This window comes from Diaporthe amygdali (genome assembly GCF_026229845.1).
Source record: "Diaporthe amygdali strain CAA958 chromosome Unknown NODE_28_length_639089_cov_64_968398, whole genome shotgun sequence".
Lineage (NCBI taxonomy): Eukaryota > Fungi > Ascomycota > Sordariomycetes > Diaporthales > Diaporthaceae > Diaporthe > Diaporthe amygdali.
The window spans coordinates 531,512-546,628 of record NW_026517048.1 but is presented as its reverse complement, the minus strand read 5'-3'; the positions used below and the strand labels follow the sequence as shown (position 1 = coordinate 546,628).

The 15,117-nt window shown below is 51.3% G+C and overlaps 3 protein-coding genes across 3 annotated transcripts; 1 reads left to right on the top strand and 2 right to left on the bottom strand.

Annotated features, from left to right (window-relative positions):
* Nucleotides 1-834: 834 nt before the first annotated feature.
* On the bottom strand, nucleotides 835-1,822 carry J7T55_014878 (uncharacterized protein; the record flags this gene model as incomplete). Its single annotated transcript, XM_053131863.1, has 5 exons — nucleotides 835-925; nucleotides 1,000-1,201; nucleotides 1,256-1,366; nucleotides 1,429-1,624; nucleotides 1,676-1,822. 5 exons carry the CDS (start codon nucleotides 1,820-1,822, stop codon nucleotides 835-837), a joined length of 747 nt encoding a protein of 248 aa, XP_052990238.1.
* A 3,283-nt stretch (nucleotides 1,823-5,105) lies between these two features.
* J7T55_014877 (uncharacterized protein) lies at nucleotides 5,106-7,162 on the bottom strand (the record flags this gene model as incomplete). Its single annotated transcript, XM_053131862.1, has 2 exons — nucleotides 5,106-6,501; nucleotides 6,615-7,162. 2 exons carry the CDS (start codon nucleotides 7,160-7,162, stop codon nucleotides 5,106-5,108), a joined length of 1,944 nt encoding a protein of 647 aa, XP_052990237.1.
* Nucleotides 7,163-12,087: 4,925 nt separating this feature from the next.
* J7T55_014876 (uncharacterized protein) lies at nucleotides 12,088-13,231 on the top strand (the record flags this gene model as incomplete). Its single annotated transcript, XM_053131861.1, has 6 exons — nucleotides 12,088-12,097; nucleotides 12,223-12,436; nucleotides 12,492-12,534; nucleotides 12,595-12,674; nucleotides 12,735-13,089; nucleotides 13,154-13,231. The coding sequence occupies 6 exons, from the start codon at nucleotides 12,088-12,090 to the stop codon at nucleotides 13,229-13,231; spliced, it is 780 nt and encodes a 259-aa protein (XP_052990236.1).
* Between the last annotated feature and the right edge of the window lie 1,886 nt (nucleotides 13,232-15,117).

The following is a 15,117-nucleotide window of genomic DNA, read 5'->3' as shown; positions in this document are numbered from 1 at the left end:
CTAAGATTTGCAAACAACTCTGACCATTGCGTCAGCTTCGCCAAGGGCAATCGTGATAGACAAACAAAAATGGCGCTCAGGTACCGCTATCCGCGTTCGTGTGGAAATGCAGGCGAGAGGGGTGGGTGTGATCGTCTGTAGGCCCATTTATCGAGGAAGTCGATGATGTTACATAGATGAGCGTTGCGTGGGACCGGTAGACTTGCGAGGGGGAGCTTCTGGGCCCGCTTCACCTTCACGCCAGATGTCTGCTCCAAGTTCTCTCCCCTTAGGTCCCCCAACCACGAAACGGACAATAAATTTCCACTTTCATTCATGTTCCAGTGATTTGCACATTCGCCGCATTATTGAAGTTCGTAATTGAAGGCCATTCCCCTGGCTATGTCTTGGACCACATCACTGCGAGAGGACTTTCTTTTATGGCTATGTACAAGTTGTACATATGGACTTTTGCGTGATGTTGATGGAATTTTCATGCACATAAAATTCAATAGTGTGTTAGTAGGGTACAGTGAATCCCATAAGTTGGTACATTGATATCTCATTTATTCAGAAACTATGGGGGAAGAAGCTTGCTCTTAATACACAAGAACCTTGGATATGCGACGGTCGCTCTAAATCTCATGCTGGAATTTGTTCGCATAATGAGGAATTCCAGATAGCTTAGTGAATCGTGATGATCAGACATTTTCTCTAGGCCGACCATTGTGAGCCAAATCACCCTACCCTTCTCCTTGCGAAACGTACGATAGCCGGCCAATTGCTCCTCTGCTCACACTTTTCGTATTCTCAGGAACTGTGACTTCCAATCATTGAGAACAATAATACGCCGGATCACTCATTTTTCTTGCCAAAATATCGGGATGTATCACCGAGTGGAATGTCCAGCAATGACTCCGCCGTCAGGTGATGGAACGTCAAGTACCTGGGTGTTCATCAGCTTCTTCAGCCCAGTCTTCAAAATGGCTTCGTTCAACAAATCAACGGATGCAGACATACCAGCCACCTAGTCCGGCTAAGAAGCAGAATACTCCGCCGGCCTTTTTGAGGTTGACTGAGGCGGCAAGGTGCCCGTCCGCCGCAGCAAAATAGCTGCTCGCCACGAACAGGAAACCAAGTACGAGGAAGATAAAGATTATGATGAATGTTATATTCGTTGGGATTACCGCAATAAGCAGTGCAAAAACAAAGACGGTCCATACTGCGAAGATTTGGTCAGTGAGTTCTCTGCCATAAGGAGTACATCAAGCCATACATATCATAAAGAAGCCAACAGCGTTATTGTATTGCTGGATGTCATCGCCGTACGCGTCAGCAACACCGAAAGACGGAGTGATCATTGCTCCATAACCCGCGTAGAAAAGTCCTAGTACTTGTTAAGACATTTCACCTCAAAGGAGAGCACATCAAGGTGCTTAGGGTCCGCACCGAAAGCACTGTAGATTGAGTATGCGAGTCCATTTCCAATGGCCAACTCCCACTGAGCTGTGACAACTAGGCCAAACGCTGCGATAAAGAAGAAGTTCGCGATGTACACATTAGTGGTTGTGACACCTCGCCATTCCATCAGAGACAGCGACAGAGTCGTCAGGGTCGTAGCGAATGCGCCGATAGGCAAGATCGACTGCAGAAGTCAGCTTGGCTCTCGAAACTCAAGAAAAACATATTGACATACGCCAGCTCCAAGAGATTTCTTCTTTATAATAGGCAAGGGTTCATAAAGAATGAATGGCGCATTGAGTTGGTTCTCCGGATCTGACCTCGTCACCGACGTCTTCAAGGTCTCGTCCTGGGCCAGCTCGGATGCAGAAATGCCAGACATGTTGCCGTTGTCATGGGAATGGAAATTCAGGCTTGTGTAGGACAAAGCTCTGTCAGAGCAGTATTTGCGGCCGTATAACGCGGAAGCGATGCGGGTTGCACTCAATTGCACACGTGGGGTACGTCGTCTACCTTTGAACCGGAACTATGTGGAGATTATGGCCATGCGTTCGTCGTCCCCACACTCTGGAGACGAAAATGTAGACCCATGCTACATTGACGAGCTTAAAATCGCCTCTTCGCCTGTTTGTCTTGCGCAATGCGGACTAATGCGGAGCTGGCCAAGCGGAGACCTGCACATCTTTCCGAGGGACCAAACTTGTTGGAGACATAGATTTCGTAGATGAAGAACGCCCAGTGAGATACCCGGGCTGAAGCAGCGTATCGTCTGTGATGTACTAGCTTGGTTGGAAAGCTTAGCTGCGTTGCATCACCACGCGGATGAATGGCGTAACCACAAGCAAATTGTGAGCTACACTCTGTGCAAGGCCAAACCATGTAATGTCTCTAAAATATGAGAAACGTAAAACGATGTGTATGAAAGGTATTGATTGTATAGTTGTCCTCAGAGATTGATCGTCGAGATTGCAGACGAGGTTACAGTGAGCGTTGCAAAGGCGAACTGTTGTAAATGCCCAACGTCTTCGGTTCGGTGGCTTCATAGAATGTGTAACATACTGGAAGTACAATTCTTCCCTGCGTATATATTTCGGATTCATTCTTTCGGCGTATCATCATATTCCAGCCTTATGCCACTCGAAGACAAAGATATTGTCACGGCTCTGGACGGATGTTGATCTCCGCTAACAAGACTTTCATCAATTGAAAAGGCAGAGCTTGAATATTTTACTGATAGTTCTTATTGATAGAATCAAAGCTTGCGCAGTGCAGCAGATTACCTTGACGGACACAAGGAAATACGCGTTCTCGCTTGTCAGAAGCCCTTCATGTTTTCAACCTCGAACGGTTGCCGATTGAATCCTTAGAATTAGGGCTTGGGAACGAGTGACACCATCGGACCTTCTTGCGGCTCAGGCGTTTCGACAAGGCTCCTGGTCATTTGCGCTCTTGTTATATTTGTATAGACTCACGTTTTAATATGCAAGAACTAAGTCCTAGCATGGTGGCAAAGCCCGATTGAGCACACAATGAGAACAGGCCGAAGTAGGAAGAGCAGGCCTTTCGAAATCTTCAGAGGAAGATTGGACTGAGTGCGAGATACCCGGTGAAGAGTTTCGTGAATGCAAGCCGTTGTTTCGTAAGATTTCACTCGAAGTCTTTTGCAACATTGAGACTCAGAACGCCGAATTTCCCTGCGCTAGAGAAACGCCACGTAATAGAAGATGAAAGGCAATGCTTTTGATCAGAAAACGCTGGAAATTGCCAGAGAATATATATCTAGGTAATCAGCGTTTAAACAACATCATTGTAAGAAATCGGTAGGCCTATATTCTAGTCATTAGCAGGCTACGTATTCAAAGGGTTCTTGTCCATCATATAGACTATCTGCTTTCCGGTGTAATTCCCAAAGAGAATATATATATCCCAAAGAATAATAGAAATCAATTCCGTAACCGACTTGTTACCTGAACAATTCTACAGCCACCTCAACGGCAGTGTTCACAAAACAGCGAATGAGCAGAAGAGTAGGGGAGGGGGGAACGAACAGGATAGTATCTTAGATTGCTACACGCCTAAAGGCATCGAAGAACTTTACTTTCGAGGTACAGGACCAGGCACAGCTCATTTTTACTGATGAAAGACATACAATGTCAGCTCTGGCAGAGCGATTGTATTGATGGTATGGAGCCATGGGCGTACCCCGCTACGCTCAATGGCGCTCTGGGTAACTCCTTGGTTGACTGCTCATTTTGTAGCCACCGATCCACAACTCAAGAAGGGCGTTGACCGCTTGTTCATTACCTGGGTAGGCGGGCACAAGACGTCGCCCGTCGGAGTGAGGGGAGCACCACAAGGGGTAGGCTTACCCCTGGTGGGTTCCGGAGCTCCTACGAATGATGGCCCCAGGAGAAAGCATCCCCCTCAACAAATAAATCGCACGTTCCGTCCACCTGCAAGAGAAAATCATTGGTATAAGTCTTGAGGCACCTGAAACAACATCTTGTTGCTTTCCAAACGAGCCTCAGCACGTGTGGGCGCAGGCGTCAGTTGATCATTAGTTGGCAGGCCGATGACTTTTCGGCTAAGATTTTGGCAGAGGCTTTTGTCAGAAGGCCTGTCTTACTCTCTGGTCTGATTCTATGACACTTAGAGATGGACTGCCTATAGACCGGGAGCAGGCAGCTCTTCAGCTTTTCCGCTAGATTCTGCTTGGTAGAATCGTCATCATCTCGAAAACATCATGGGTCAATATCCTGCCCAAATGGTGTTTCCTGGTCCTACTTATGACAGTACTATAGGAAAGGGAGCGAATAATTCTCGGAAAATGCAGTCTTCTAGAAGCTCGGGAAACGAGACTCTAGAAGGTTGGAAGAAGGAGAACGGGATGTGCCGCGCTCCCGCTCGGTAGCGAGCTTTAGGGATTCTGTTTCAGCCGCAGTGGGCTGGTTCAAGGATGCCGTGCAGCCCCTCAGGTGCAGCTGTTATTGACAGGGATCCTGACATACTACCGGAAACGGCGCTGCCGGGGCCGCCGACGTGCGGTCGATTTGCGGGCCCGACGCCATGGAAATGGGTTGAGAACGGTGACTTATACTATGCGTGTCGTGAGAGTCTTCTTGATGATTATTGCGGAGGATAAGGAGTCAATAGTCTAGTCCTCGGGAGCTTGGACATGGATTACAGGTGTATTAGGATTAGGATTATTAGTTTACTTTTTCTATGGTGGTTTTGTACCTCAAATCTTTTTGAATTATATGTTTAGACCATCATTTGAAGCTCTATATAAATGCGTGGGGTAGAGATTTGGTGGACCTTGATGTGCAGCGCAACGTAATGACTCCTAGGTACTACGTCCATCAAAGCCACGTGTAGGTGTCTGGGTGATTCTAAGGACTGAGGGCCGTCCCTCGCGTGTCCTTGTAGAGACGCTAGATCAGAGCGTAAATTGTCCGGAAAAGATATCTGTAGGTGCGATGCTCCGAGTGCAAGGTGATATATGCTGATGTGGACGATATCCAAAAAGTCCATCACGATTCGACTCGGAGCCCGTGATCAGCAAATCCAGCAAACCAGTCAGCTGCTTGCTTTGGCCAACCTGAGACTATCCCAAGTCGTTGTAAGTCGACTACTAATGGGTCAGTCGCCGGTTGGTCGTCGCGCCGTCAGTGATTGTCCCACGTCATATTCATCCCACCACCGTGGGCCTGGTTGACCCGGTAGTGCTGGCCAAAAGCCTGCTGGCCCAGTTGCAATTGTTGGCTTGGCAATATGCCTGCGGCCTGTCCAGTGTAGCTGCCACCTCCTGGTGAGGTCTGAGGATACGGGCTCTGCCGAGGCTCAACCGGCATTTGCTGAGTGGCATACGGTTGTTGATCCTGTAGTATCGGGTTTTGAGGGATCTGATTTTGAGCCATCTGAGGGGTACTCTGCGGTACAGGCGTGTGCGCCGCTGAAAGATATCCTGCTCCACCTCCCATCTCTACATCATCTTCGGCGTCGGCGTCGGCGTCAGCATCTTCATCTTCACCTTCTTCTGCGTCGGGGTCCGAGTCTTGATCAGAATCATCGGCAGATTGTCCCGATGGTGTGCCAGCAATCGATGTCTTGGCCTCGCTGGTGGCGATGATGGTAGGAACAACGGGGCTTCGAGATGTGGTTCGCAGGAATGGCGGTTGAGAAAAAGTGGAAATGCTGGGCGAGGACTGGTGGAGATGCGTTTGCTGGCCGGTCGGTGTGGGGGGCTGCGTTGTGGTTGTAGGCATCTGAGCAGAAGCTGATGACTGGTCAAGAGGTCTCTGGGAGGTCATGCCACTTGTTGCCCTTGAAGACACTATGACACTTTTCCATCTGTCGATAGCGGTTGAGACCACCGTGTTGAGGTCTGAATGGCGATCCTCCATGTTAAACCCGACAACGCGGCGACCACTGACGCCCGCTTCTGCCGAGAGCTGTATCATCTTCTGGCTCATGCTCCATGTCATTGGATTCGCGATTTTGAACTCCCGTGGTTGTTGTAGTCGGTTGAGATGGTCGATTTGTGACTTGAGGTTGGTATTTTCTTGCTCCAACGAGTGCTGTGTCTCCTTCAATTTGTCCACCTCTTTCTGTTTCCTCCCGACGCTTCGAGCCAGCTCCAATATCCACAGCTCCTGCCTGCGCTGCGGAGAAAGCTGCTGCCATACGGAGAAGGCAGATCTAAGATGTTCTGTTACTTGCCTTTCGAGCTTCTCAGCAGCTCGCTCTGCCTTTTCCACCGAGTCACGGGTGTTTTCTTGAAATGTTGCTGTTTGAGAGGGAGGGTAAGTCAATTCTTCCATGATTGCCGTCGTTGCAGCAGAGCATGTGATCTTCCACTTTCGAAATTCCTCTTGGAAGTAGGCTAACAGTGCTTGATCCTGCTTCTCTCCAGGAGGGGCTATGGACCACGAGGTTGAAGTGGGATGTTGAGTAGACGAGAACAAAGTTGGTGGCGGTTCCAAGCACTGAAGACACAGCGCTGGAAAGTCTAGCGAGAGCGGATCGAAATCGAATGGCATCGAGTGCACATTCACCTGCTGCCTAGAGAGCCAAGTCAGCATGAGACAGCGCAAGCGTCCAGTTGACGGTGGACGGGATCAAGTAGGCCCTACTTTGCTGCCCTCCATGAGCTTAGAATTTCCCGCAGTGCCAACTCCGCAGCTCTGGCTCGGTCAAGAGCATCCTGGACTTTCTGCTTGACATCGAAAGACGACTTCATCATCTGCCTGTTGTGGGCTCTTTGTAAATTTGCCCGCCGGACGGCATCCGCGCTCCCGCCTCCAGCTTCTGCTTCAGGGATGTTGTTAATGACCCCGGTCGTCTCCCATGGAGCGGTAAAGGATGCTAAACCCTTGGTCAAGTCCGCAGCGGACTGAGTGTCCGTGGTCATACCTGGTGATTTTGCCGCGGGCGATTCGGCATCAGAAGCCTCTGGACTGCGCCTGGACCCGTTATGGCTGGCCGCGGGGTCTGAGCTGGCTCTCCTGCTCCCCTTGTGGTGTCGACGGGTGATACTGCCCCGGATCTTCCGGATCTCGTCGACATTATGAATTCCATCCGGCGCCTTGGGGTTCTTTTCCTTGATGTACAGGTCAAGGTGTCTCCCCAACGAGGATGAGGTGAAGGCTTGGCCGCAGTATGGACAATTCTTGTCCTTGGGAGCCTTGGTCACGGTTTCGGCATTCAAGGTCGCTTCAGCCATCCTTGCTGAAGAACCCTGGTAGGGCGGACTCGGAGAATTTGGGCTTCAGAGCGGTGGGCCGTGGATTTCCGCCCGCAAGATCGAGGAAACAGAGACGATGTGACAGGTCGTCGACAGCCAATGAGTTCCTCGTGGTGTGAGTCTCACAGCTCGTCAGACCACAGCCTGTGCACAAAAGAGACGATGACTGGGCGCCGCGGGGTTGGAAAGACAGTGGTAGACTCGATCTCACGAGGAGGCAGGGGGAAAAGAATCAGTGTTATGATACCAAAACAGGCTGGGAGAAATCCGGTGGGCCAGGCAAAGGTCGTTGTCGATGTTGGAGGGTACGGTCTAGAGATGCAGTCGAGCAAGAGAGGCAGGTCGGGATAGCTGGTGACTTGATAAAAGCCCCGCGACCAGTCCAGAGGGAGTCGATATCGATTGGCGTCGACCCTGGGAAATGCTGCTCGTCTCGCTTCTCTGGACCCCTACTCTTCATTGGGGCTGGGGGGACCAGGCAGGGGGCCAAGTCCCGATGAGCGTTGTGAGGAAGAGACCGTGGAGCCGGGGCGGAGCCCAATTGACAGACCGTGCCAGAACGTGGAGAAGGCTGGCAGCGACGGCGCACACAACTTGGTGCCGTGCAGGACAGGCTTGTATCGAGTTGCACAGGATAAGTGGATATGATATGGATATGCAAAGAAAGGGTTTTCGTGCTTCGTCTGCTCCCCAAGTATGCCATAGAAACAGAAGGGGAAGGGGTGGGCGAGTGTGTGGAGGCCTTAGGGCGAGACCAATGACCGAGTCTCTAAATTTCCGACCATGATCGAAGGACAAGAGGCAGACATCAGAATGAGGAGCGGGCAGGTGATTGCGTATGCACTCGACAGAGACTGGTCCGTATTTTGCCGTGGACTTGGACTTGAGGATTGATGCAAGCACGCAGAGTGTCGTGGCGCGTTGGGCGAGGGCGATGGAGTGGTGGCGGTTATCCAGCCAACGGCGCAGTCATCGATGGGATGAGGTCGACAGTGGGGGGAGAAAATGCAAATGATTGGCATTGTGACCGACCGACGGACAACTGAGCCGGCCGAAAAAAGAAGCAGCAAATTGTGAGAGCTCATCCTGGTTTGATTATCATTAGCGTCCTAATTAAATCGACAACAACTACCCGAATAAGAGATTCTCGTGAGGTCCAGATTGGGTCCCGGGGCAGGTGGCAACGACGCCTCTTCCGGGGAAGGGATGGACAGGACACAGCAGAAAATAGCATGACTGGTGAACGGAACGGGCTTGCTGTCCCCATTACGATCCCGAGGTGACAGTCGAGAACAGCATCCTCGTCAACTGGTCAACCAAACCTTGGAACCCTTCATCTCGGGTTGGGAGCACATCTCTGCTGCATGCTGTAGGTACCTGGGTACCTGGGTACCTGCGGGCACTGCGGGCACTGCAGACAGACTCACCTGGGTGGTCCATTTAGGAAGCCTGCCGGTGGCCAGAAACTTCGACCGTTGAATGGCTCAAAACGCACAGATAAGTGGAGCGGCGGCCAGCCATTAGGGGCAGGGGTCGTGTTTACCTGATCCACTCCATGACAGGGGCAGGGATGCGTGAACCTGGAGGAAGGAATGGAACGCAGCACTTCAGTCTGTACCTACCTGGGTACAAGGCAATGTGAGAGCAAAGACCTGGCTGCTTGCGAACCTCAACTCATGACATACCTGGAGATGCCATGCTGTGCCATGCTATGCCATGCACAATATGCACTTCCATCACCAACACCATCCTGCTGTTGACACAGCATAAACACAGTCATTATCCGTACCACGCCTCTGCAGCACCCAGGCCAAACAATGCCACCCATGCACAGCACATCTCAGCCAGGTTCGACATGCACTCGCTCCTTCGCTACTGCAGGTGTCAACCATGGTACGAAGCATGATCGGGAGCGTGACCAAAGATTCCCCTAGTCATTCGTATGGAGACATGTGGATCAACAGTCGACAGCTCATGTTTTTCTCTCAGTATCGATGTGGCTTTTGGGAGCGGCTACTTCGTGCGGAAGACATCCAGTATGTTTGCCTAACTACAACAGCAGGAACACGATGAGGTATATCCTTCCACGTGCCTCCGGATTCAAGTTCACTTTGCCGCGGTCCGCGGATCCCAGTACGCTGCGCTCAGCCGCATCCTAAAATCTACTATTGGTCGAATCACCTATCGATAGACCCTCTCGAGGTCTACTCTCGATATCTTCCTTGTCCGTTCAAAATTGGTTGGCGGCGAGCGGGTCAGGCCACGGCAAGGCCTGTTGGCCTCCCACTTTGTACCGTTCAGTCCCGCCCAGGAGCAGGGGGGACCGCGGCCAAGAGACCAGCTCTCACAAGCGTCAGCAGTGGTAGATTTTCCACGAACAAGCACATGGATTTTGGGACGATGAATGTGATAACTGCAATCGACTGATTGTAAAGAGGTGACCTCGTCGGGCTGTCCTAAGCTGGAACGTCCTGCGAAGTACACACTAGTTCCAAGGAACTAGGCAGTTGGAATATGTTCCGAATCGCGACTCAGGACACCGAGCGGATCCTCCCGCAACCCACAATGTGGCGACCTCAACCCATTTGGCTTCTCATCGCCCGCCCTTACAGCCTAATTATTTTCTACCTTAGGTCCCCTTCGATAGCCGGCAAGATGTCACCATGTGGCCGACAACAGCTCATGCCAATGGATTCCTAAGGTATGTAGGAGTTGAGACCCCAGCCTTGAACGTTTGTGGAATGGAGTTCGTAGGCCCAACGAAGCATCCAACCGGGGTGAGCGAGCCAGATGGATCCGAATTGAGTACTTCCGACGACTATCATCCGCCAAATTCGCGTTGATCGCTCAGTACTGTCTCCGATATGGCAACACCCAAGTCAGCTCCACCCTTCCATCGAAAGGATGGAGCTGTTGGTTGATGACACTGAAGTCAGATGTATACTAGGGCATTTATGAACCGAAGCCGCACCTGCTGTTTTCCTCAGATCATCAGCGTCAGCTAAACCGATTTTGGTTGCCACTTCTGAATCATATCCGACAGTGCGAGGCAGCCTATTTCCTAGCATCTAGAACGACATGCACTTCTCACAGCGGTGCCTCTCGGACAGCGACCCCAATGATCGTCCGTGATGAACATATCCGAAGTAAGCTTGAAAGATGCGGCCCCCGGTGGATTCATCTAGGCCCCCCTTGTCCGGTACAGGACTCGCTGACAGCTGTCATTGGTACTCCTCCCCGTGTTGCTGCCAACTGCATGTGGGATGCGTGTGGCTATCCCTGAACGGTGGCAGAAGCATGGCACCGCAGAGTCTGGTCGCGGATCCTAACTTCGTGTCGAGCGTAATACCTACTGACTCAAGATATGATGCCACAAACTACCCCATCGTGCTCACATCTCACCTTCAAGCTTTTGGCATGGACAGGTCGTCGGTAGAGAAGAGGTCGGCAGCAGCAGCAGCATAATGGAACACCATCGCTCGGCCGCTTCCCAACCCTCATTGCCTCGCCATGGCTGAAGCTGCCTCGACAAGCTGTGAGCAGTCGCGAGCTTTCCTATACCCTCAAACAGCGGTAGCGATGACATCTTCAATGTTTTTTTTCCGTATTCTTTAGCAATCCAAATTTCGGCCGATTGCCCCAATCGCGTCGGCCTTCCGTCGCGGGACGATCTTCGAAAGGTTCTAACCCCGCTTGCACGTGGAGTCTTGGGCGTCTTGCATTTTTAGAGGGTCTTCCAGTTAGGAGTTGGAGGCGGCCAACTTTCCGGCAAGCAAAGAGAGGCTCTCGAGAGGAGATCGTGAAATGAGACTCGAACCTAGAAACCTGCTAATTTGCAACGGGTGGGTCCTCAGAGAGCACGGGGCAAGAATAACGGTGAGGCAACGAGATTGGATATTGTCTTCGGCTTCATTTTAGCCTTCCCGTGTCGTACTTTTAGCATGTGATCTAGCACCATGTTGCTGGCTGGAAAGGTCGATGATATATATTTGGATATGTGCGGCCCCGTCGCTGCACCGAAGGGACCGACCAGCCGAGGACAAAGCTCCGTCGCCTTGCCCAATACCCACATCCACTTGCCGAGTGTTAGCTTCTCTCCGGCCCTGGCATGAGCCCGCCGCCGCTCCACACACTCCCTTCGGCTCCGGCCGTTGGACAAGGAGACCAGACGGTAATTATGTGAGGATGCGCATGCAACTTCAAAAGTTAGGGACATGCCGAATACCGTGAGTCTTCAAGCCGGGTTTGCCGTGCCCGACCAAAAGATCATGGAGGCCTGAGGTCTGAGAGATCGTAGAACAGGTGTTGCATGACGGTGACGCTTTCCTTTAAGCGCAAGGGACCCTTTCATGGTATGCTCAAGAAATGTTACGACGTTGTAGAGGCAGATCGTATGCCGGGCAGTGAACCAGTTGAAATCGACTTGTCCATGAATCCCGAACTTCAATGTCTAATCTGAAAGAGACACAAGGAATGTGTACAACTCAAATTTGCACTTGCTCGAATCAGTTATACCCAATGTGCAGCCTTCATCCAAGCAAAGCACCAAAATGAATAGATGGGTTCATGCATGGCTGCACTTGCCGTTGATGTGGTCAGGGTCCTTCTGCAGCTCAGACTTATCTTATCGGACAGTTGCTTAGCTAATTCACCGTGAGCTGCAGAAGCTCACTCTCTCTACCTCTACCGCGGCCCCCCAAAGTGCTGGTGGAAACTTTGGCGCGTCGGCGGGCAGCAGCTCAAGCTTCCACTTCCAGCTCCGCGTCGCAGCTTGACCTCAGTCCGCACCGCCTCTTCGGTCGCAACCCTCGCCGACAGCATACCAGCCTCGGTCGAGGCCCGATCCAATCTCCGTCCATTTCTCTACCTCCTCAAGCATCTGTTTCCTCGATCAGATAGCAAACATGCCCCCAGGTGAGTGCAGCGCAACGGGGACAGCCGCACCAGCTCGTGGTCCCTGGAACGCGTCACATGCGCGACAAGGCTGTACTCGGCAGCCGTTTCGATGTTCACACCTGCTAATAAACCTTTGCCTAAAGCTATCAGTGATGAGGAAAACTCAGACACCGGCGATTTTGCCGTGACAAGCGACATTCTGCCGAAGAAGGGTCGAGGGCGCAAGCCAAAAATAAAGCCAGAGCCAGAGGAAGACTCCGAAGGGGAAGAGGATGTCGCTGACCCAAAGATCACGAATGGCAATGCCGAAGAGGACGACGATGAGGATCAGGACGAGGACGACATGAGTGAGGATGAGTGAGGCATCCCACACCTCACGATCGATCGGCCCGGGCCACTGACGAGTGCGCAGGTTCGTGGTCGAAAAGATCTTTTCCCACTATATTGCCGCAGACGTGTGTTTCCTGTCCGCCACAATTCTTCGATCAGAGCATCCTCACTGATGTGCCATACAGGGTGAGCCTCGCTTCGAGGTGAAGTGGGAGGGATGGGACAAGAAATCCGATCGGACCTGGGAGCCAGAAGAGAATCTCCAGTAAGCTCCACCGCCATTGAGCCAAGGTGGCGGTTTTGCTGATCTGCACCTCTCCGCCAGAGAAAACGCCGCCGAAATATTGCAGGAGTATTTTAAGGAAATCGGTGGCCGGGAGAAGATGTTCGAGCAGACCAGCAGCGCACTGAAGGGCAGGAAGCGCGGCCGACAGTCCAACTCCGCCACGCCCGCCGAGAAGCGCACCCGCAAGAACGGTCACCCCGAGAATTCGACCCCGCCCGCGAGCGCCAAGGCGGTTGAGTGGAAACCCCCGAGCGGCAGCTGGGACGAGGAAGTCGACACCGTGGATATGTGCCAGGATGAGGAGAACGGCACCTTCATAGTCTACCTGACCTGGAAGAATGGCAAGAAGACGCAACACCCCAAAGAGGTTGTCTACAGGAGATGTCCGCAGAAGGTAGGTTCCCAAGTCGCCGGGATCAAGACACGGACGTGGGCATAGGGCTGATGCTGGTTATTAGATGCTTCGATTTTACGAGCGCCACATTCGTATCTCTCGCGACGGTGGTTCACCAGTCGCAATATCAAGCATGAACTGATAGTTGAAATCTCGGTCCACTAACACCTTGCACGATCGGACAGAGCAGAGCAACCACGGAGGCAGGGGCATGATAATCTGCGGCTTTGACTTGGTGGAGTTATTTGAATTCTCTTGCGCGCATGAGCGATTTCAGTTTGACGCAGGGAAGACGCACGAGTACCAGTGTACATTGACAGGAAAAAAGGATCCGAGGTGGCATCCGGGCTCTCAATCAGCTGGCTTGCCGCCAGAATATGGCGACTCGGTCAGGAGCCCTACAAAGAAGGCTCAATTTCGACGTGCTCAAGCTCATTTGCAGAGCTATTGGTTGGTCTGTCTCAATCCAGCCCTTGCTTTCGGGCGTTCGGGAAGGTTGGAATGGGAAATGAAAATTTTCATGCCGTTTTGCAAACGTTGTTCTTACTCAGGCTAGGCGCTTAGCATTATCTCGATTGCTTGTAGTGAAGACTATGGTATATGTTGTGATCATCCTCGACAATTCTAAGTATGCAGACGTCAGAAATCATAATGCTCTGTGTCTTTGTGTTTCGATGATAATTTCTTGGTTTTATTGTCTTGCTCACATGGTGACACGTCCCGCCTTTTCTCCTGGCCATTGATTTCCTCCTTGGACCGCTTCTTATCTCCTCTCCCACGCAAGTCGACTAATCGTGAATCTGTCTCTGACTCCTTGTCTCTATTTCAGATCGGCAGCACTGACATCGTGGGAGTAACAATTTGGGTCGTGCTAGTCAAAGTAGGTGCCCAGTTGATAGGTGTTAGGCTGATTACGCGTGCATGAGCGAACAGTCCGGAGTCGTGTTATTTTGAAAGAAGTCTCTTAACTAAGTAGTCCGATTTTTACGTATGGGATAAATTTTCCTAATTCTCTGGCGGACCAGCTGGATGACCGCGTTTCTATAAGAGTGAGTGTTCCCTGTGTGACCAATATTGTCGCTGGATGTATGTCGTCTTCGAGGCGGAGACGATCGGTTCCTGTCTCTTGACAATACCCTTCATGCTGATCAACGTACTTATCGTATTCTTCATTTCCATCGCTGCTTTAGCAGCGTCTGGGAGCGTCGATGTGCTAAGCAAATCCTAAATTAATGTCCCGACTTTATCTCGGTGTTCGTTACTGACTTCAAGCCACGAACCTAGGTAGCACATTTCGGTGTTGACTTTGGCAGTCTCATTGTGATCGTCCTGGCTTACGCGAACAGCATATGGAAGTAACAGCAGCTGACGATGGTAAATGACACGACAGCGTAGTCAAGTATCTTTCACCGCGGACTAGCAATTCGACCAGTCTTTGGCAAGAGTCTCTAGGACTGGTTTGTGTTCTCAACATAGCCACCCAGAGTCCATCACGACCTTCATTCCTTTACCGACTACGAAATGTCTTATGAATTCTGGACTTGAGTCAAGACTATTAGGAGGGAATACCAATCTTTAACCACATAAAATACCACACGCAGACCGCGATGAAGTAACACTCGTCCATCGCTTACAGAAACAGACAAGTTCTAAGCAAGTGAAGTGCCGCTTTCTTTTCCGCTGTTGCGACTGATTGCTCAATTGTGTAATCCAGTGGAATCTACAGATTCAAAATGTCAGCGTCAGCCAAGCCAACGAATCCCTTAAAAGTACTGCTTTGCGTCCCTACTCGACCTGTATTAACTGATAGCCAGTCTGGGATTGGAATGAATTGATAACAAGCCGTCAGAGCCGAGAAATCAGGCATTAAAGATTAAGATGAAAGCCGACATAACGTCAGGGGTCCAGGCATGACGATTCTCGGGCCTCAGAAGTTCTCCCTGTTCTGTGAGTGAAGGATTCTGACAGTCTGGAACAATTCAGCCAACGGCTACGGCAGCCATGAAGCGCGACGCGATACCGTGCAGA